This window comes from Piliocolobus tephrosceles, chromosome 15 (assembly GCF_002776525.5).
Source record: "Piliocolobus tephrosceles isolate RC106 chromosome 15, ASM277652v3, whole genome shotgun sequence".
Taxonomy (NCBI): Eukaryota; Metazoa; Chordata; class Mammalia; order Primates; family Cercopithecidae; genus Piliocolobus; species Piliocolobus tephrosceles.
This window is the reverse complement of record NC_045448.1, coordinates 77,422,484-77,444,085: the sequence shown is the minus strand read 5'-3', so window position 1 is coordinate 77,444,085 and position 21,602 is coordinate 77,422,484. Positions and strand designations below refer to the sequence as shown.

Genomic DNA, 21,602 nt, shown 5'->3' with positions numbered 1-21,602 from the left:
CAAATTATAGCATTGCTGTGAACACTAAATGAGTTTTCAATTCACATAAAGTACTCATAAAGATGGGTGGCACAGAGACATCACTCAATAAATGTTAGCAATTAGTACAGATGAAAGAAGTTTGTCATTCCACCTCTAATGTAATACACAAATTAAGATGATGTTAAACATCCATATAAATTGCTGCATGTGTGCCTAAACTATATGTCACTCAGAATCCTAGAAAGAAATACTGTACACTCAAAAGTTTGAATAAAAAGAGAATTTAGTAAAGAGAATTTTGTAGAAATAGAAGCAATGTTAAGGGAAGGATCTGCAAAGGGTGGTGAAGAATTCAAACAGAAACAGCAGGAGGCTCTTACCACTCCACTTGGCCTGAAGAGATAAAGTGAAGATGCAGGGTTATCAGATCTAGGTAGGAGCTGTAGCTGCGAAGGATGGCTTGTCTAGAGGGCTCATCTAACAAGATCTATATTTATAGCCTAGGGTTTCTTCACAGCTGCACTTTTGACATTTTAGATCAGATAGTTCTTTGTTCCTTGGGGGTAGAGGGTATTCTGCACATTGTATCATGATTAGAAACACCCCTTGCCTCTACCCACTATATGCCGGTAGACCTCAGTCTCCACAACCAAAAATGTCTCCAGACACTGCTAAAAGTTCCCTAGGAGGCAAAATTGCAATAGGTTGACAACTACTACTGTAGCAGAAACCAGTTACAAGGCAGGAATGATTGGCAAGGAATAAATACTACCTCTCCTATTGCCACTGGGTGCCTCTCACTCACAGAAATGAATCAAAGTCAGACAGCAAGGGAAAGTGATGAAGAAATCTAGTCATAGAACAAGCCTCCTTGGGCACAATGCAGGGCAGAGAAGGGTGGTTAAAAGAACTGAAGGGGTGAAAGGAGTTTAACCAGTATGCAATCCAAAGACAAGGATTAATTTGGAGTTGCCTGGACTCCATTTCAGTAGTCGTGGTCCTTTAGGATAATGCAGAAAGATAAGGAGAACTGCACCTTAGAGGATCTAAAGAAAATGTATTAATTCCATGGTCCCCAGTTGGATACGATGAGAAAGAGAGCATATATATATATATATCTCCAGTTTGGATTTCATTTGGATGTTAAAAGTAAGGCACAAGAAAGGAAAAATTCCCCACATGTATAACTCCTTCCCAGTTCCAGCTGCCTTTAAATGCTATAAAGATCTATACTATGTAATGGAGAATGGAGGAAGATGTTCAAGAAATGATAAATGATTGTAATTCTGTAGGCTCTTCCCTAAATTCAGAGGTACTTTCTCTGGAGAAAGATCACAGTATCTAGAGGCAGGCAATATAATGATCCTTGCAGACTGCTTCTCAGTCCAGAATCTATAAATTAGGTAAATGCCACCAAAGCCACTACTCAATTATTAAATTGCAGAATTTCACTCATCTCTCTTTCAAGAAATGTTTTTGGATACCTCTGGAAGAACTAACAATACTTTCTCACAAAATAGTTCATCAGCTGCAGCTACATTTCCTCCATCATTGTGACATCATCCACGTGTCTTCATACAAAGCCTTACCAGGCCATGGTGATGGTGACGGTGCCTACGTTAGCAAGCTCAGGCTCTCAGAATGAAATACCACAGATGGGTTGGCTTAAACAACAGAAGCTTGTTTATCACAGTCCTAGAGGCCAAAAGTCCAAGCTTAAGGTGATAGCAAGGAAGGCTTCATTCTGAGACCCCTTCTCTTGGCTAGTAGACAGTAGTCATCTCATCTGTGCTCACATGACCTTCCTTTGTACACATGGGAAAAGAGAAAAAGGGAGAAGAATAACTCTCTAGCATCTCATCTTGTTAAGGGCACTAATCCTTTTGGATCAGTGTTCCAATTTTATGACCTCATTTAGCCTTAGTTACTACCTTAGAGGCCCTATCTCCAAATACAGCCATACTGAGGGTTAGGACACATAATATTCTGCTCCTCTTCCCCCAAATTTTATGTTCTGTTTGCATGCAAAATAAATTTATTTCATCCAAGCATCCCCCAAAACATTAACTTTTTTCCTGTATAAACCCTAAACTCTCAAATAATATCACTTACAGCAGATATAGGTGAAAATGAAAGTATATAGTTCATCCCGAGGCAAAATTCCTCTCTAGCTGTGAACTGAGAAACTAGACAAATTACGTGCTTCCAAAGCATCATGCTGTGACATGCATAGAATAGACGATCTATTCTAAAAGAGAGAAAGGAAAGAAAGTTGTGAGGGGTCCCCAAAAAAATTCCACTACAATGCCAACTCCATTAGATATTAAGACTCAAAAATAATCTTTTTTGGCTCAATTCCCCACTTTCCAGGCCCACGTAGGTGGTGGTCCATTTTCTGGACCAACTTGGGTGGTGACTCCACATCCATGACTTTAGGTCCATGTCTTTAGGTGGCAGCTCCACTTCCACAATTTTCCAGGCAGGCAGCAAGAGCCTGTCATGTTGAAATCAAGGAGGAATCAGCCTTTTCCCCTGAACCTGTGGTGGGAGGGGCGGCCCAGATGATCTCTGAAGAATCTTCAGGTCATCCTTCCCTTTTCTTCCCTTTTCTTAGGGGAAAACTTACATTGGCAGCTGGATAGCTCTGTAGTCCTCTCCTGGTGGGATCCCAGAAGTTCAGCAGTCTTTCTTCATTCTTTCCCACTTTCTCTGTCTCTCTTAGTTCAAACTGGCAGTGTTTCAGTTTATATAATTCTTTTTCGTTTTTTTTTTTTTGTAATTTATTTTTGTTTTTTTCAGACGGAGTCTCACTCTGTCGCCCAGGCTGGAGTGCAGTGGTGCTATCTCGGCTCACTGCAAGCTCTGCCTCCCGGGTTCACACCATTCTCCTGCCTCAGCCTCCCGAGTAGCTGGGACTACAGGCGCCCGCCACCACACCCGGCTAAATTTTTTGTGTTTTTAGTAGAGATGGGGTTTCACCATATTAGCCAGGATGGTCTCAATCTCCTAACCTCATGATCCGCCCTGCTCGGCCTCCCAAAGTGCTGGGATTACAGACCTGAGCCAGCGCGCTGGGCCTCAGTTTATATAATTCTATAATCACTTTATCAAGTAATGGTCCAGTTACAGCCCTATTGTTCTCTTTAGAACATGCTTTCTCTTTCTATTCTTTTTTTTTTTTTTTCTTCAATATGCATGGGCTGAGAATTCTCCAAATCTTTAAGTTCTGGTTTCTTTCTGATTAATAATTTCTTGTTCAATTCATCTCTTGTATCTCATTGTTTTACTATAGGCAGTCAGGAGAATCCAGAATGAACCTGCAATATTTTGCTTAGAAATCTCCTTAGTTAAATATCCAGTTTCATCATTAACAATTTTTTCTTCCTCTAAACACTGCAACACATTCATCTGAGTTCTTTTTACAAAGACTCCGGTGACCAATAATCTGCTCCTAACTTCTGAGACCTCACCAGAATGAGCTTTATCATCCATACCTCTTCCACCATTCTGTTTATGATTGTTTATATATTCTCTAAAAAGAATATATATATATATATATATATATAGTGGGTAGAAGCAAGGGGTGTTTCTAAACATGCTCTAACCCTCTTCTTTATTTGTGATTCCTCACCAGAATTAACTTTAACATCTTCCATATTTCTACCAACAAACTCTTCACGACAACCTAGTACTTTTCTAGCATGGACCTCAAAACTCTTCTGGACTCTACCCATGACCCAGATCCAAAACCATGCCTACATTTTGAGCTTTTCTTGGAGAAGCACTCCACTTCACAGTACCAAAATCTCTATTCATATGTTTGGATCGTCCTAACTCGTCTGCATAGGCTAGGTGGCTTAAACAACATACATTTTCTTCTTATAGTTCTGGAAGCCGAAAGTGCAAGATTAAGGTGCTATCAAGGTAGGTTTCATTCTGAGGACTCTTCTCTTATGTTGTGGGTGGCCACAGACTGTGTGCTCATATGATTGTTTTTGTGCAAGCACAGAGAGAGAGAGCTCTCTGTTATTTCTTTTCATGAAGACACTAATTCTAGCAGATCAGGAGCCCACCCTTGTGACCTCATTTAACTTTAATTACTTCCTTAGAGGCCCCATTGCCACATACAGCCACATTTGGGGTGAAGGCTTTAAAAAATGAATTTGGAAAAGACACAAGTATTCAGTCCACAGTGCAAAGAGTGTTATGACACTAACTAGACAAAGGGTATGAGAGCCCTGGTTTTCATCCCGGAATAGGGGAGAATAAACTCCCTAGCATATGTATGCCACCTTTAGTGTTCAGTGTGTCACAGAATCTTTTATAAACCTTTTCATCGCTTCCTACCTCCCCAATCCTAGGTGATAGGCAGGAAGAGAATGCCATTCTATCATCTGTTTTTTCTCCTCAATCTTCCTAGACTCTGCTTGGACAACCAGTTAGTTCTCTCTTTTCCATCAGTCATATTACATAAACTCTACCCATCAAGGGGATAGAAGTGAAAATACACTAGTAGCTTGTTGATGTTATGTTATTTAAACACAAGCTTCCTGTTTCACATGACATAAACTCTATTTTTTAAAATGCTGTGTAATTTACGGCTTTCATTAAAGAATTGTACCCTGGTGTGTAGAGCCATGTTCCCACCATGTTGCCCAGGCTGGTCTCAAATTCCTGACCTCAAGCAATCCTCCCACCTGGGCCTCCCAAAGTGCTAGCACTTCAGGCATTAGCCACCACACCTGGCCTACTTAATTAGTCTAAATCAATGAGTTTTGCTGCATGATGAGTTTAAACAATCATGGAGACTTTACATGTTTTCAGAATGATAAATGCAAATTATCTGCTGTCCTGACAAAAGGCACTTTGAGTTTCCATATGGAAGCCACATAAAATTAAATCATAATACACAGTAGAGGAAGCTGCACACCTTCATTGAAGTAGTTTGGGGTGAAGGGTAGTTAGTAATGAAATCAGAGTTTGAGAGGTGAGGGTAGAATTTTTGGTAGGAAAAGCAGAAAAAAGATTAGGGCAGAGAAAAACAAAAATAATATTATAGAAATGGTGTGGAAGAGATCTAGATGCCCAGAAGAGGTTATATTCTGGGCGATGGCCAAGAGAAATAATGAAATGCAGCGTAATGAATTTATTTAACTCCCCAGGAGTATGTCAAACAATCTAGATATTCAATTTAGCTTCATTCTGAAATAGGAGCTAATGGAAGTAGTCTGTAAAGGTAATGCTCTGTAGCAATGGGGAAGTGCAAGCATGTGACCATGCGGGTACATGCTGGAGCATGGTATAACAGTTAGAGCGAAGTAAATAAGCCCTGTGATCTTTGGCATGGGTAGTGGCTATAGTTGGGGGTGGGTGAGTGGATGATTTGAGAACAGCTTTTGCAAACTATTCTCTGTAGTCTCACACATACAAATCATCTCCTCCTATGATTTACTACTACAAATGGTGAATTTCATGAACTGTGTGTCAATAGTTATTATTTCCAGTATCAGAGGACATCCTTTTTTAGTCCCCCAACATATTAATATTTGAGCATCAGGTTGCTTTAAAGCAGAGATAAATTTAATGGTTTATCCCCTAAACAAACTCCCCTAAGTTTCTGCTTGTCGTTATTGCTTATTTGCTAACATTTTGAAGTTTTAATTCTTTTTCTTTTCCTATAAATTTATCGCTTGATGGAAATAATTGGGTGGTTTGAATATTTTTCAACAGTGAGAGTTCTTATTAGCTTTTAAGTAGATAAAAATACCCTTTCTTCCCTATGGTGCAGAGTGGAATGGGCTATTACTACCATCTCAGTAAATTAAATTACTTAAAAAAAATAAAAGAAATAGATTGTGAAAGTGTTTAGCCAAAGGAGTTCTCCAGCTGACTGAACATTTATGGGCACTCTGCCATCAATGCAAGGTAAATTCACCTACAAGTAGCTATTTAGAAAACATGTGTATAATGATGGCTGTTAAACTTACCCAACTGAATTACACCTAACTTTAGACAAAAGAATGGAATATATACATAGCCAAATTGATGGTAACTGAGAGGATGGCAGTTTAATCACCAACAAGGATATAAATAGGGCCAAGTGAAGAGGCTCAAATTGGTGATACAGAATAATTAGTGGTAATGAGCTTAAGAAAAAAGAAAGTTTAGTTGGAGGCTCAAAAAACACAGGTGTACACCACATTTGGTGGTTTTTGATTGGGAAGCAGTCTGCTTTGTTTTCAGTCAAGCGATCTCCAGGCAGGCACAGGGAATTAGTTAAATCATACTGTGTACTCCCTGCTCGGCCTACATCTTTAGGCAAAAGCAACCTAAATTTAACATTAAGTGGTGTTGTCAACCTAGGTTGCACATTTGAATCACCAGGGATGCTTTTTAAACATAGCGTGGCCTGGGCCATACCCTAGAAATTTTGATTTAATTTATCTGGGATAGGGACCAGACATAAGTATTTTTAAAATCACTACAGATTTGACAAAGTTGCAGCCAGGACTGAGAACCACTGCTCTAAAGGCACCTTGCATGACTGAAGAAATCTCAAATGGCTCCTCTTGGCTTCTGAATCAGGGGTGGCAGGGGTTGCTTTGTTTTCCCGCAGAGCTGAGAAAGCAACCAAATTCATGACCTGTCCTTACACACCCCAGGCCTATGGTTAGTTTTCACTGCTCATTAGAAAGTAGAGATGATTATTTTGCAAAAGACTAAGTCACTGTTGGGCTGGGAGGTGAGGATAAAGGCTAAAGTGATCAAGGGTGTTCCATTCTATACAAGGGCAAGTTCTGAGTGAGTTGGATAAACCAAGATTTGACAATGAGTAGCTTTTTGATATGTACAACCTGGGTAGTAGGCTGTTTATCGTACATATGTGGCCAGCTACCAGGGCAGCAGTGGCAGAAGTGCTGTCTGTATATGGAAGCTACACACAGCACCAGTCTGTCTCTTGCTGACTTCATAAGCACCCATTCTTTGGCTCAGAAACCACCTGACAGTCATCTCCTCCCTCTTCTTTCCTTCCTTGCCACTTTTCATGCATCTCCAGTATGGCATTTCACCACAAATGAAGTTACGTTACAAAAATCTGCTTACATTTGTATTCCATATTAGACTACAGGTTCCTTAAGGTTATAGACAGCTTTAGTCATTCTAATATCTTTAGCTTTCATCACAATGCCAGGTAAGCAAATATTTGTAGACTGAAAATGGTGGCCTGTGATTCTAGATTTCCTGTTTTAATATGAAAGTAAGAATGGGTGGGAGATAGTAGAGAAAGGAAAAGGAAAGGGAGACGCTCACAACTTTAGAGGCAAACTTCTTCCAAATACAACTCAATTCTCTAATAAATATCTCTCAAATGCATACATTCTCATAACATATATTTATTGAAGCATTCTACACACAGCAGCAAACTTGTCATAAAAGTTCTCTGACATCGTGGAGCTTACGTTGGGGTAAATTATTAGCAAAGGAGAAACATAAACATCATTAAGAATATTTAACTTTTTAAAAAATGCTATGAATAAAATAAACAAGGAATTGAAACAGGAAATGGTTTACATATGTGAATCAGGGTGGGGTGACATTTTAAACAGGTGGTTAGACAAGGCCCCTCCAGAAGCATGACATTTACGCTGAAACTCAAGCCCACTACAAAAAAAAATGGGGGGGAAGAAGGAGATCCCAGGCAAAGAGAACAGTGATTACAAAAGTCCAAGTACAGGAGAAAAAGGCTCGGGGAAATTGAGAAATAAAACGAAGGCTTATTTTTAACTTCTACACACACACACACACACACACACACACGCACGCGCATACACACATACATAAAATAAGTGGAAGAAAAACATTGTTTATGATTAGATAACTCGTGAACCTGACCCCTTTTACAAAATGACCAAAGTTCTCCCAGGCCTTGAATTATAAGCCATCATACACCCAGGGGCAGGTTTGCTGGCGTAAGAGTGTCACTGTAAGATCGTCTCTAAAAGGTCAGTGGGCTTTTATCCTGCCAGATCATGTTTGATCAAAATGACCTGAATAGTGACTTCAGCACTCCCATCTGAAGGTTCAAGTCTGACTTCCAAGTACCAAGGTTACGTGAGTCCAGCTCATTGTCTGGGATGCACTGAGAGCTTTATTCTAGAGAAGACCTGGACCTTCACAGTGAAATCTGCAATGCCCGCCAGCTGGGAGTGCTTTTCTACCTCGGCTTTACTGATTTGTATTATGCAGTCTAAACCACAGGGAAGTGGAATTAGGTTTGTCTCATTCTGTCAGTTCTTAATAAACTCCGTGAGTACAGCACCCTTACTTTATTCTTCTTTATATACCCAGCTCCTAGCACGAGGCCTAACTCTGTTGGGGTCCGCGTGTTTCCTGAACAAAGGAATGAACACACAAGACAACACAAGACAAGACAAACATGGCGGCCGCCCGGAACGACAGGCTCTGCTTTATTTTATACCGTCCTTTGTGGAATGTTAGCAAGTTGCCAGACACATTGTTGTTTCTCTGATCTTTCCCTGACTTTCTGAATTTCCAAGATGTTTACATATAAACAAGCCCTCAGGGTCTGCTATTTGCAACTGAGGCCAGTCTTGTAGGCTCCTTTGTCCTCCCTGTTTGCAGAGGAGGAATGCCCAGCTTCCTTTGCAAGAGCGGGACTATAATGTTAATGGGGGAATGGCCTGCTCAGTTGTAAAAGCAGATAGTCCTCTACATTTCCCCTTTCCTTATTTACAAGTTTGAATTTCTTTCAAAACTATCATTACATGTTGAGCTCGCTGGGATTCGGTGTTTGTCTTTTGGCACCGTCTCCAGCAGACTGTGAAAATGACAGAAGTAAGAACAACAATCAATACATTGCTAGAAATAGAGGTCAGTAAGGTTTTTACAGGGCTCATAGGGTTCAAAGACGTCAAACTTTGTGCAATACCAGTCATCAGATCTGCACCAGTCAGCAATGGTAACTGATTGCGAAATGTTTCAGAAATGTTCTGTGTTAATTCTTGTATTTTTAGGGAAAGATTATTATGACCAATTAAAAATCTCTTTATCTCAGTCCAATTATGTACAGTGCTGTTAAAAGGAACAGGAGTAATACAAAATTGGGTAGTATTCCAATCACATTTCAAAAAAGCTCGTGTATTCAACACTGTTAGCTGATCTCCCAACCAAGAAACTGCTAGTTCCAGATTATCCACTCGCTCAGTCAAATGAGTATCTATGTCTTGTTGCTGCTGCCACAACAAATGTGATTGTTCATGCCACCGTTGCACAAATTCTGCATTTTGTATACTCTGATGTAGAGCTAGTCCAGCAACAGCAGTGGTGGAAGCAATTGCTACAAGCCCTATCACCGCAGTCACGACAATTCCAACCATCCTCCAACTGCGGTGGACAAGATCTTGCATAGCCTTGTAGATTTGAGTAACCCCAGCAGATTCACTCCAAGTACGTGTTAAGTTTATAGGTAGCCAGGTTTCTTTTCTGGCTCTTAGTATATATAAATCGGAATGAGACTCATTCCAATTATTATTCCACCAAGTAGTATTTATACAACTTAAGAATGTATAATTGTTTGTACAGTTAACTACCCCTGTATTATTCTCCCATTTAAAAGTTCCTGTCAACAACAAGTAAGGCTTTCTTACACATGCAATAACATCTCTAGAACTATTTCGATGCAAAGATATATGGAAAAGGTTAGCAATATTAGTAGTAAGATTTAAGGACATGTTTCCCGTGAAAGTGAACATTGGTTTATCAGCAGCTAGCAACTTCCAAATATAACTTTGTATTTGTGAGGTATTAGCCAAATGCGGCATAGGGGGTGATAGACCACCATCATGCCAAATAATAGTCCGCAGAAATGCTGTGATTACCTTTATGCCAACGTAGGTTGACATGACCAAATTTCACTGTATCAAGCATGTATATGTCCTCTGCAGTTTTATTCCTTCTGTGTCTGTCTGTAGGTTCTAAACTTTTACCATGGGATATGCAATTCTGCTTTACAGAGGTACATGATAGAAAGAAATTCAATCACCTCCCTGACATGTGAATTTGATTTCACTTTTACATTTGTTAACTGATTTCCTAGGTTTTACTGAATGCCCACTACACTGTCATATTGGAGGCATTAGGGGGGTCATGAAGTGAGTATATCTTCAAAATCTGCAAAAGGCAAGCAAATCAGTTGCATTCAGCTCAGGCAAGATGCATGTTGTTACGTAAAACAAGTTAAGGGCACTAGAAATGGTTTAATATAGATCCAGATAGAAGACTACACAAATTCATATGAAAATTGAAATAGGCTACTCTGAATATTAGAGAAACTGCAAGTGGACTTGAATGGAAAACTCTGTAATGCTGATTTCACCTTCTTAGTACTGGCATTCCTGCTTTCATTTCCTTTTTCAAATTGCTGAGAAGGGATTAAAACAAACATATCTGAAATTGATCCTGTTGTGTAGGCTGATAGGATTTGTTTCTGTTTGTTTACTTTTGTATGGTTTTAATTTTCCTGGAGGGAATTTGGGTCCAAGTAATAATCACTGTTTTCCGATTTAGGAGAAACTTGTCTTCTGTACATCATTAAAACTTCTATAATTATTTTTCTCACAGAGGAGAAAGTTATGTGATTGGAAATTCTATCATTTCTATTTTGTATTAAGTACTTTGGAGGCAAATTTATGTAGATTCACTTAAATAGGGTGTTTGCTTACAATGCACTATTGGGGAGACTTTACTCTTTCTAATTTAGGGGCTGGAGCTACAGAAGGAAAGCCTTTAGAAATTCATACCAGCTAATTAATCCAGCTCATTAGCCTAAAACCTCACTGAATGCTGAGAGTGCTGCTAATGTAATAAGCTTCTCAGTTAATGGAGTCAAAGCTAACTTCAAAGATGGCTAGTACCTCATTCATTAACTTAATCAACTCTCTGGGCACCTCATAGACAACAAATCCTGGTAGGAGAGCAATAAAGATGGAAGTGGATGTTTTGTTCTCTTATCCCTTGACTGACTTAAAAGTTAAAATTTGGATAACTGTTGAGTGCACAAATAGTACACATTCCCACCTCTACATAACAACAGGACAAGACAAACAAATGCCATGGAGAAATTTTTGTCAAAATAAAAGTTTGAAATTGTCCCAATACTCCAATCAGTATAAAAAGTCAACATCTAGTGTGTTATTATGCATTTTACACGCTCAATCTACTATACACATTTTAGCCCATAAGAAAAGAAATGGAAATGAGGCATCAATTTGCACCATTATTTTCTTGTTTTCCTTTTAAGATTTTCTAAAATAAATGTCAATAAATTTAATGAATTATTCCATAAATTAAATAGATTATTTTTAGATTTATTATTTATTCCATCTTCAAAGCAAAATAAAAAAGGGCATGATTATTGTTCTTTCACTCAACAAATATGCGAAAATCGACTAGGTATCTAAGCAATGTTTTAGATGAGGGAGTTCAATGAGAATACCTTTTAAATTGTTTCTATTTTCATTCATTTTTAGTAAATCTTGCCTTCATCATCTTCTTTCAAATTCTTGAATTTTTCTTATTTCTGGAGATTTTTCACTATTATGGCTTCCCTCTAGGGAGGGAAGTTTTTGTGTTTATCAACTATTAGGAGCTCAGACATTGCATGGGCCTCTATTTAAAGAGAGGTTTGGTTTGATTAATGAACCAGTTGACTATGACACTGGAGAAAGAAAAATTGCTACTAGTAAAGGCAGATGAACAACAAGAAATAAAACAGTAGGGACAGAGATTTTGTTTTAGGAAGTCACTTGAAGAATTACCCTCTTCTTTAAATATGATGATAGAATAATTAAACTGTTTTAAATATTTCAAAGAGATTTATTCTAATCCAATATGAGTGAGCACAGCCTGGAGAAGAGATAAACCCAAGAAGCCTTTAGTAAGTGGTCGCTGGGCAGTCAGAATGCAACTCTTTTTTATAAAATTTAGGGAAGCAAACATTACATGCAAACTCATGAATCAATACATGGAGGTCATTCATTGGTTTGCCCAAAAAGGCAGAATATACTGAAGCCAGGGCTTACAGGTCATAGGTGGGTTCAGAGATTCTTTAATTTGCAATTGATTAAAGGAATAAAGCTATGTCTAAAAACATGAAGTTCATAAAAGTGAATGTTTAAGTTAAGATAAAGAAGTCTACCAATTATCATGTGATACCGTGCAAGAGTCAGGGTGTGAGAGCAAACCACAATATACTGGGTCAAAATGATCTGTAGGGGTGCATGACTTAATCCTTGCTTGGCATGGCCTTAGGTCTTGCCTATAATTTGGTATCTTATTGCCACAAAGCATCTGTTCTTTCAATCTTATAGCTATTTTAACATTAATGTTGGTCAATTGTGTTTAAACTGCCCCAGGGAGTGGGTATAATGAGGCATGTCTGACCTCCTGTTTTTCCATGGCCAGGAACCCGGTTTTTTTCGAGGTCCCCTGGGCCAAAAGAGGGTCTGTTCAGTCAGTTTGGGGGGCTTAGTTTAATTCTAGTTTACAAACAGAATGTGAGTTTCCTGGTTCAGATATGCCCTCGCTTTCTTTAGTATTCTACACCGTGAACCCTGTGAGTAAGGCCAAGGCTCCTTTTCTTCCTATAACTCCAATGCTCTCCCTCATTTTACACAGGTTCAGGGAACTGCTCAAAACTCTGCATTTTTCTCCTTTTTTACCAGACCTGGATATACCATGCTAGTGACAGATTCATTGTTTTGCAAATAATTTTTCTCCAGTTTTTTTCTGTAGCTGCATCGAATGATACACTAGTACATTTTTCGTTTAATATATTGTCCTCTCTGTCTTGCAGAACTTTCTAAGAGTTTTGGTTTGGTGATGAAAAAAGAAACACAAAAAAACTAAAAACACTTCATTTTACAAAACTAATTGGAATGGGAAATTGGAGTTAGTAATCACAGTTCAGGACTCAAATTTCCATCTTAATACAGAACAGTTAACTTTTGACCTTAAGGTACTTTCTCAAAATAGTGTTGTAAAATAAGTTTTCTAGTCATCAGAATAATCAATTTTTAATTGTATGGGAGCTGTCTTATCTTTGCAAAACTTCCTCCCCATGACCAGAACTGAGAAGTTACTTCAACTTAATCTATATAAATATTGAACATGGTAAGTATAGTAAAATGGTTCAGAGATAGACTACTAAGATAAAATAATCGAGATTTTTCATATATTTATGAACGTGGTACCAGGGGCCACATAATATAGTCCCCTTTGGTAATGGAAGCTGTGCTTTTGGTTTTACTGCATAACAAACCACACCAAAACTTATTAGGTTACAACAGAAAACATATATTTGAGTCTGTGGAGGATGGCAATATGAGCTAGGCTTAGCTGAGCAATTCTGCTTATCCAGGGCCTTTCGCGGACTTTGCTATTGTGCTCATGTGCTTGTGATGAGCTCCCGTGAGTACTGCGGAGACTGGCTAATCTAAGATGTCAGTCACTCCACATAACCTCCATCCTCTGGCAAAATAACCCAAGCATATTCACAGGGTAATGGTTAGATAGGTTAGGCTCCTGGATCTCACAAAATGTCACCGTCACTGTGTTATATCAGTCAAGAGAAGTTACGAGGCCAGCCTGTATTCTAGGCAAAGGAAAGTAGACACCTCACCTATTGGTGAAGGGTGCTAGAAATAACTGAAGCCATAATGTAATCGACCATGAGTAGAATACATAAAACTTGGGAGTTTTCACACTTACATGTCTGTCAGGTGTAGGAAGCCATTTGGCAGCCAGGATATGAAGAAAACATGCTGAAACTATCAGGCACGTTTGATCAACAGGACCCTGACAGAAAGAACCCTGATGACACTGTGTTCCTAGGTTCAGTTGTTCTAATACTCAGTGCTGTCTTTGCTCATCCTTTAGTTTAGCCATTATATCCTGTCTTGTATTCTATGAGCCAATTAAATTTCTCTTTTGTCTAAGTTAAATGAGTTGAGGTTCTATCAGTTTAATAAAAGTTCTTGAAAAAATCCACTACCCAAACTTGTTTACATATACTTATTCCTTGTCCATTCTTGTCACATGCTAATATAGTCAGTAGAATAACAGCTAAGTCATATATTCATTTAGCTATGGATATTCATTTTAAAATTAATTTTACTTTCAATAAGTGAAGTGTCTATCTTCATTAAGCAATTCAACTGCATTGAATTCTTCATCTGGATTTATATGGTGGTAGCTTGTAAATGGCCTGAGTAGTTAGACACTATCCTTTAATCCTGAAAATTAGGGACCAAATGTCATTTAGAAAATTGAAAATCTACTTTTTATGACTTCAGTTGAAAGAACTCATGCTGAAATGTGAACAATGTTCATGAAAAGTTAATAAATAAGAATAATGATAGACCGTGGTAATTTTAAAATGATTCAACTCTTAAACGACTTACAACTAATGCTACTACCTTTGAGAAAAGAGGGTCACAATATTGGAATTGCATGCTCATAGCAAAACTGAACTTCAAAAGCCTTTCATGATCATATATATCAAGAGTCCATTTCACATTGTTCTCACGTTTACTACACAGACACGTTCATTTCTCACTTTAAATATAATGATGATAGATGTAGAATTATGGGATCTGAATCAATTTTCAGATTGTGAAACTCCACATAGTCCTCTATAATTATCCTGCCTCCCAACATTGAAAAATACACTCTCTCCCTGACTTCTCTTTTTGAATCATTAACACTATGAACCCGTATAATTGAAAAAAATGTGTCACTTTTAACTTTCTTCATTGTATTTGAAGAAAAAAATTACTCTGACCAAATGAGAAATGAAGTTTTTGGAAAACCAGAACACACACAAAAGTTTCTAAGCTTTTGAGCACAGAAAATAGGACTGAAGGGCTTGTTAATGAGCCAATCTGTGAGCCATCATGTGCTAGCATCTCTCTAAATGGAAACTGTAAGACAAAAGACATGTCACCTTTCAAGAAAGACACTGTCAGTGTTGAGTAAAACCAGAGTGTGACTATGTCCCTTCAGTGTATTCCTTCTTTTTTCAGTATCAGGGAATACTGTCAGCATTTTCTGAAATTTATAGAGGTCAATGAGTTGTCACTATTATCCCTATTTTCAGAGGAGTTACTTGAAACTCAAAAGGATTAAAGTGACTTATAATTAGTCATACTGGTTCCTCCCTTTCACAACCTACTTCAGATTTAAACTATCCCTGTATGAAAGAAAAATTTAATATGATTTATGTTAAAGTGCTCATATACTTCAGAGTATCAAATGGCAGAATTTCAGGATAGAATGTATTTCTCTATGTGTTTTTAAAATTCTATGCTCCACACCCATTATCTGTAAATAAAGTACAGCTTCCAATGCAGTCAATGAGCAGTCAAGTGTGCTAACGAGGACATCTTTAAATAGTGTTGTTCTGCTGCGCTACAGAGTGGAGCTCATCAGAGAGCTGATGGAACACAGAACCATTTGGAGAGGCTCTGAGAACACATTTACAAAAATACCAAATCTGAATTAAGCAAAACTTAAGGATACTTTGTTTTGACTACTGGAAAGGAAACAATGACACACACAAGGACCCAGGTGGTTAATGTACCGTACACTATTACTATAAAGTACAAGACCTCAGCCTCTAAGCTCCTCAGAACCCAGGAATTCAGTTGATTACATAGTGCCCTATAGAACAGACTTGAAGAGTAAAAGAGCAAACATTTCAGATACTCTTTCAAAGCTTGCCAATGCACTTGGCTTTTGAATTCGTGCTATTGGTCTGTTGTGCAGGAGGGAAGTTTACAATGGTTTTTACTCTCCAAGAGGTTTTAAGCGTGTCTCAATTACAATAGAGAATATGACATGAGCCCCCCCCCATTTTTTGTGTGCTGTAAAAAAATAAACTACAATTGTAATAGCAAAACAAATTTCTCAGTTCATAAATGGTGTAATATGTAAACCTAAAGCTTTGCAGTTAATGCAGGTCCCTTGACTTTTAAGTCAACTTAATTCGTTTATTATTTATTAATTCAACTTAATAAATACCATGATTTATTAGCTATGAAATCGTTCTCTCCCACTATAGTTTAAATTAAAAGGCTTTAAGTAAACATTGCAAATTCAACAGTGTTCACTTTTGAGCTACTTATTTTCATCTGTAGATTCACCTGGTTGTGCCAAAAGATCCCTAAGGTCCTGATTTCATCTGACATTCACTGTTCTGTACATGTGTGTGAATTCAAGTATCTCCTCTTTGTGAAGACCATTGACAGTGCTACAAGACAGTGAACAAAACCACAACCCATGTTTAATGTTCATGTTGATGTCTTTTAGTAATGTGGCTAATTTGCAGAAAATCAGTCATTTATTTAAGCGAAAGTGTAGAACAAATGTTCTATAATCAGTGAATGTTGTTTCCATTTGGGAATAATTTGCTGAATTTTTTATGTGATTTTCAAGTTATGCTACTTCACCCATTAACAAGAGAGTACGAATGGGCTGTGTTACTTTTAGGAGGTCCTTGTTCAAAACATTCTCCCTGCTGAAATGTCAGCACAAAGTGTCTTCTTACATGTCGATGCCTTCTCGGAGTTTAAGTGACCCATGACACCAATCACACATATCTCCAGGAATCTGACACACTGAAAAATCCTATGAGATTTCCTAAAATAGATCCTGCTGACAAACATTTTACATCTGAACCTGTACTGATTGAAAGAGGTCTCACTGATAAGAAATAATAAAAACAAAACAAAACAATCAATTTGGAGTGAGGTAGATTAGAGCTAACTTTTATTTAGTATCTAGTAATTCAGCCATGTCACTTTACAGTCTCTTCCTAGCTCTCTCTGTGAGCACAGAAATTAAGGTTCAACTTTTAAAACATCACTTTATCAATCATAACTCTGACCTAGTATGTATGTTTTGCAATTCTCCTTTTTAAAGAATAGAATGGTATATTCAAGATTTTATCAGTAACTTTTTTGATGAGAAATGCTCTTGCTACTATTTCATAAAAGACTTCCTGAAAATAGTTTTTACCTTCCTTTAGAAGTAAAACAACAACAACAAATCAGAAACAAAGCATTACATATTAATTTAGTTTTCCAATTCATTGTGAAAAGCAGTGAATTATGTGAGTTAATAGAAGTGAATAATAAAAACAGAATTTAGGCTATTGTCAGTCACTGTAAAATAAATTGTAATCTGAATATGTGCTTTGATCAAGTATGTTTTCAAAAACATGTTCTACTATGATTCCCAATTTTCAAAATTCAAACTGTGACCCAGTACACACATTGATGTTCCCACACGTAAATTTAAGACAAAACTCTTATGAACAACTTATCTTTACTCTATACTCTGATACTTTCTATTCCAGCTAATTTAATTTTTTAAATGCTTATTTGGATTCACAAAATTGATTTCATAACCTACTAATGAGTTGCAATCACCCATAGAAAACATTGCTTTAATCTAAGTTTAAAAACTGTGAGGAGGTGACTTTCATCTTAATAAGCAGAAAGGTGTTAAAAACATAATTCTCATACAAATAGATAGTGAACTTGTGTCAAAGTTGTTTTAATCACATTAATAAAAATACCAGCAAGAAAATACTAGAGCTAGTTTTAAGAGCATTTGAGGAACTTGCATAGTAAACAGAGGAATGACTTCTAAAAATAAGTTTACTAAATTATATTTAAGACTGGTTAACTCCTTGCAGTATAGGGAGCCATAAGACCTCTGGCAGTTAACTCTAGTAAATTATAAAATCAAAACAACTTAATTTCCGCACTTTTAGATACAGAAGGATTCAAATATAGTCCAGTCAGGAGACTGAAAAAATATCAGTTATTTTAAGAACGAAATGTTAGAAAGAATGCTAACTGGATATAGAGTTATTAACTGACACAATATCAGTTATTTTAAGAAAGAATTTTTAGAAAGATGCTAACTGGGTATAGAGTTATTAACCAAACTTATGCAAAGGCTAAGATATTGCCATGGTATCGCAGAAACAGCAATGTTAGGAAGTAGGTACCACCCCTACCGTCTTCAGGGCTGAGGCAACAAAAGGAAGATCATTAAGACTTAAAAGCTTGGAGGAGAGACTTTGTGGTGATGAACCTCAAACCTCTCTGGTGCTAGTGTTGGTGTCTCTGAGGAGGGCTTGATGAGATCAAATGTTGGATGTACTGTGAGTGTTGATGTACTGCAAGTGTTGGAAATACTACAAAGAGGCAGCACCTGCTGCTATGGGAATAAATTGATACAGCCAGAATGAAGACGTGCCATTATGATAAATTCCTGGAGCAGGGAAAAGCAAAAGAGGAAACCAACAATGGGAGCAATACCCTCTCCCTGCCAAGTCTTGCCATCTCCCTCCACTGGCAAAGGCTAATAGGAAACCACTAGTAAAACAGATATGTGGTTTGCAAAGTCCCAACCTCAGCATCCTAAAAGCAACCACAGAAGGGAAGTTAGAGATGAGAGTCAATAGTTTAAAACCTGCCACAATATCTAACCTTACAGGGCAATGGAGCCTTTGCACTTTTCTCATCTGTGGATTGTTCATCAAGAGTGTCAAATTGTATCTCGCAAGTATGAGAAATATTCTAACATGAGAGCAAGAAGTAAGCAAGTCTCATTTGCTTTTTTCCAAATTTGGAATACATTTATCTTTATCAGAAATGTGTGGCTTAATAAAAAGCTCCACCAAAATTCAAAATTATTATAACTGATATTTTCTGCTTTTTATATTAAAGGAATTTCTGCAGACCATTACTCAAGTCTATCATGCTAACATTAGACATACATTTGGCTTGTTACCTTGAAAACCAATAATAACGTTACATATTATGAACATAAAGATGTGCCTTCTCCCATGATTCCAGAGTTCTTTGGCCCAGCGTTGATATGTGACAAAGTGTTAGAATTAATATATGGGAAATTATGAGTATTTTTTAAAACTAAATAAAAGTTACATATGATAGTAAAGATTTCAATTGTGTATAGATATCAAATAAAAAGTTACAAATATGTTTATATATATAAATAAAAGTGTAAATATATTTATTTACACAAAATAGATCATACCATACATTCTTTTGCACCTCAATTTTTTTTCTATTTAGTACCATATCTTGCCATATTACAACAGATAGATCCTCCCCTATATTGTTAAGATCTACATTCCAATATAGGATCTACATAATCAATTTTAAAATTCCTTGGGCATTTACGTCGTTTTTAACTTTCTGCTATTGTAATGGCTAGCTAGCTAGCTAGAGCAATGAAAAGTTGGAAGATATTGTTTTATGTACAAAGTATATACACATAATATGCTGACAAAACAATATTGAGTTAAACAGTAATCATGATTTTGTTAATGCTTATTTGTAATGGAATCTGTAGCTGATGACTTGAAACAGCATGAAAGAGAACAAAAATACAATCTGATGAGTATTGTCCTATCTTTCCAAAGCAATTTTATAATCAACCAATCTTTCTATTTCTCATATCTAGATGCCACACCACGTGAAGCCCTTGCCATATTACAGCTATGACCAACCTGTGATGGGGTACTGCCAGGCCCACCAGCCACTCCATGTCACCAAGGGCTATGAGACAGTGTCTCCAGAGCAGGACGAAAGCACCGGCCTGGAGCTAGGGCGAGATCACAGCTTCATCGCGACCATCGCCAGGTCGGCAGCACCAGCCATCTACCTTGAGAGAATTGCAAACTAACGCTGAAGCCAACTCCTCACTGGGGAGCTCCATGGGGGGAGGGAGGGCCTTCATCTTAAAGGAGAATGGGTGTCCACAATCGTGCAATCGAGCAAGCTCATCGTTCCTGTTGAAACATTTATGGCATAGAGAAAAGAAAAAGAAAAAACAAACAAAACTGCTTCAAGAAGGCAGTGAATGCGCCTGCAGCATTACCGGGAGGACTGCAGAACTTTCTTTGCTTTAAAACATAAAACGAACAAACAAAAAATGCTCCCGGATGTAAATAGTAAGAGTGTCAAGTTCTTATAAAAATAGATTTCACCCTAGCTACATATAGGTTTGTTTGTATATTTGATTTTTCTACACTGCATGGTTCCTGGGCTGGAGAACCACAGGGGAGCAAATAAACAGGGGTGGGTGGGAAGCTAGGGAAACAACAGTTTTCCTCTTTAGGTGTGTGTAACTCTCACAGATTTTATTTAAATTGCTTTCATTTATTTTTTCTTTAAAAATGCTGTCTGTTCTTGTTTTGTTTATTTTATTATTTTTTCTTTCCTGGTCAAGTTTCTAATACAAAACATGAGCATTAAAGCTTATGTTGTACCAAAAGAAAATGTGCTTTATCATGGACCACAGAGAAAGTCGACCACAAAGTTTGACAAAACTACTGGAAAACCCAGTAAGTCTGGGTGAATGATCCTTCATGACAAATGCCGTATACGGGACATGATAGAACTTTTGTTTTGTCCCATTGGCAGCCCTCACTGTGTAGGATATCTGAGAGAGCCATGAAGATCACTGAATGAAAAGACAAGCAGAATCATTCTCACATGGACTAAGGCTGTAAGAGAGCCATGACCATGGGCTCGATGAATGAAACTACCAAGCTGATGCATTTCTAAACACAAGATAATGTGTAACGTTGCTTTTTAAATTAATTATCAATTAGCTTTTGTGTAGTTTTTATCAATAAAAGAAAAAAATATTGAAAAATAAACATATTATTTTGTGGTTGGTATACCACAGCCCACCTAATGTTGAGTGCTTTATCTGTATATTGTGGAATGCTTCTAATCTATATCAGGGTACTTCAATAAGAATCAGTTGGTATCTATCAAGTGTTTTCTGTGTGTTCCATGGTCAGATAGGAAGGTCCTATGAAGTGTAGAAAAGGAGTATGAGATGTGGTTTATGTCTGATATGGTTTGTCTGTGTCCCCACCCAAATCTCATCTTTAATTGTAGTTCCCATAATCCCCACATGTTGTGGGAGGGACCCAGTGGGAGGTAACTGAATCATGGGGGTGGTTACTCCTATGCTGTTCTGGTGATAGTAAGCTCTTACAAGGTCTGATGGTTTTATAAGGGGTTTCCCCCTTAGCTTGGTTCTCATACTTCTCCTTGCTCCAGCCATGTGAAGAAAGATGTGTTTGCTTCCCTTTCTGCCATGACTGTAAGTCTCCTGAGGCTTCCCCAGCCATGCTGAACTGTGAGTCAATTAAAATTATTTTCTTTATAAATTACACAGTCTTAGGTATGCCTTTATTAGCAGCATGAGAATGGACTAATACATGGCCCAATACATTTCACAATTATTTTCAGAGATATGTGACCTTACTCTAATAAAATTATATAACAATATGAGAAAAAGTAAGTATCCATGGAAGGGTTATAGGTTGTCAGATCTTATAGAAGTGAAACAACTATGTGGAAATTGGTCACTATCTAGGAGGAAGATGGATAGCATCACCCAATTTTTAACAAAGGAGATCACTGCATGCACATCAGTTGAGACATTTTATCACAAATTCTTTCCGGTTATAATGCTATATCTTAGCA

General features: G+C 37.5%; 1 protein-coding gene across 3 annotated transcripts in view; it reads left to right on the top strand.

Annotated features, from left to right (window-relative positions):
* Positions 1-20,761, top strand: part of LRRTM4 (leucine rich repeat transmembrane neuronal 4) — a 774,590-nt gene extending 753,829 nt beyond the window's left edge. For 2 of the 3 annotated variants that reach the window (XM_023188028.1, XM_023188030.1), the window contains one exon: positions 19,561-20,761. In XM_023188028.1, the coding sequence (XP_023043796.1) occupies positions 19,561-19,782 (222 nt within the window). In that variant the 3' untranslated portion in view covers positions 19,783-20,761. The remainder of the gene's footprint in view (positions 1-19,560) is intronic. The other variant, XM_023188029.1, reaches the window with a different exon arrangement.
* The last annotated feature ends 841 nt before the right edge of the window (positions 20,762-21,602 follow it).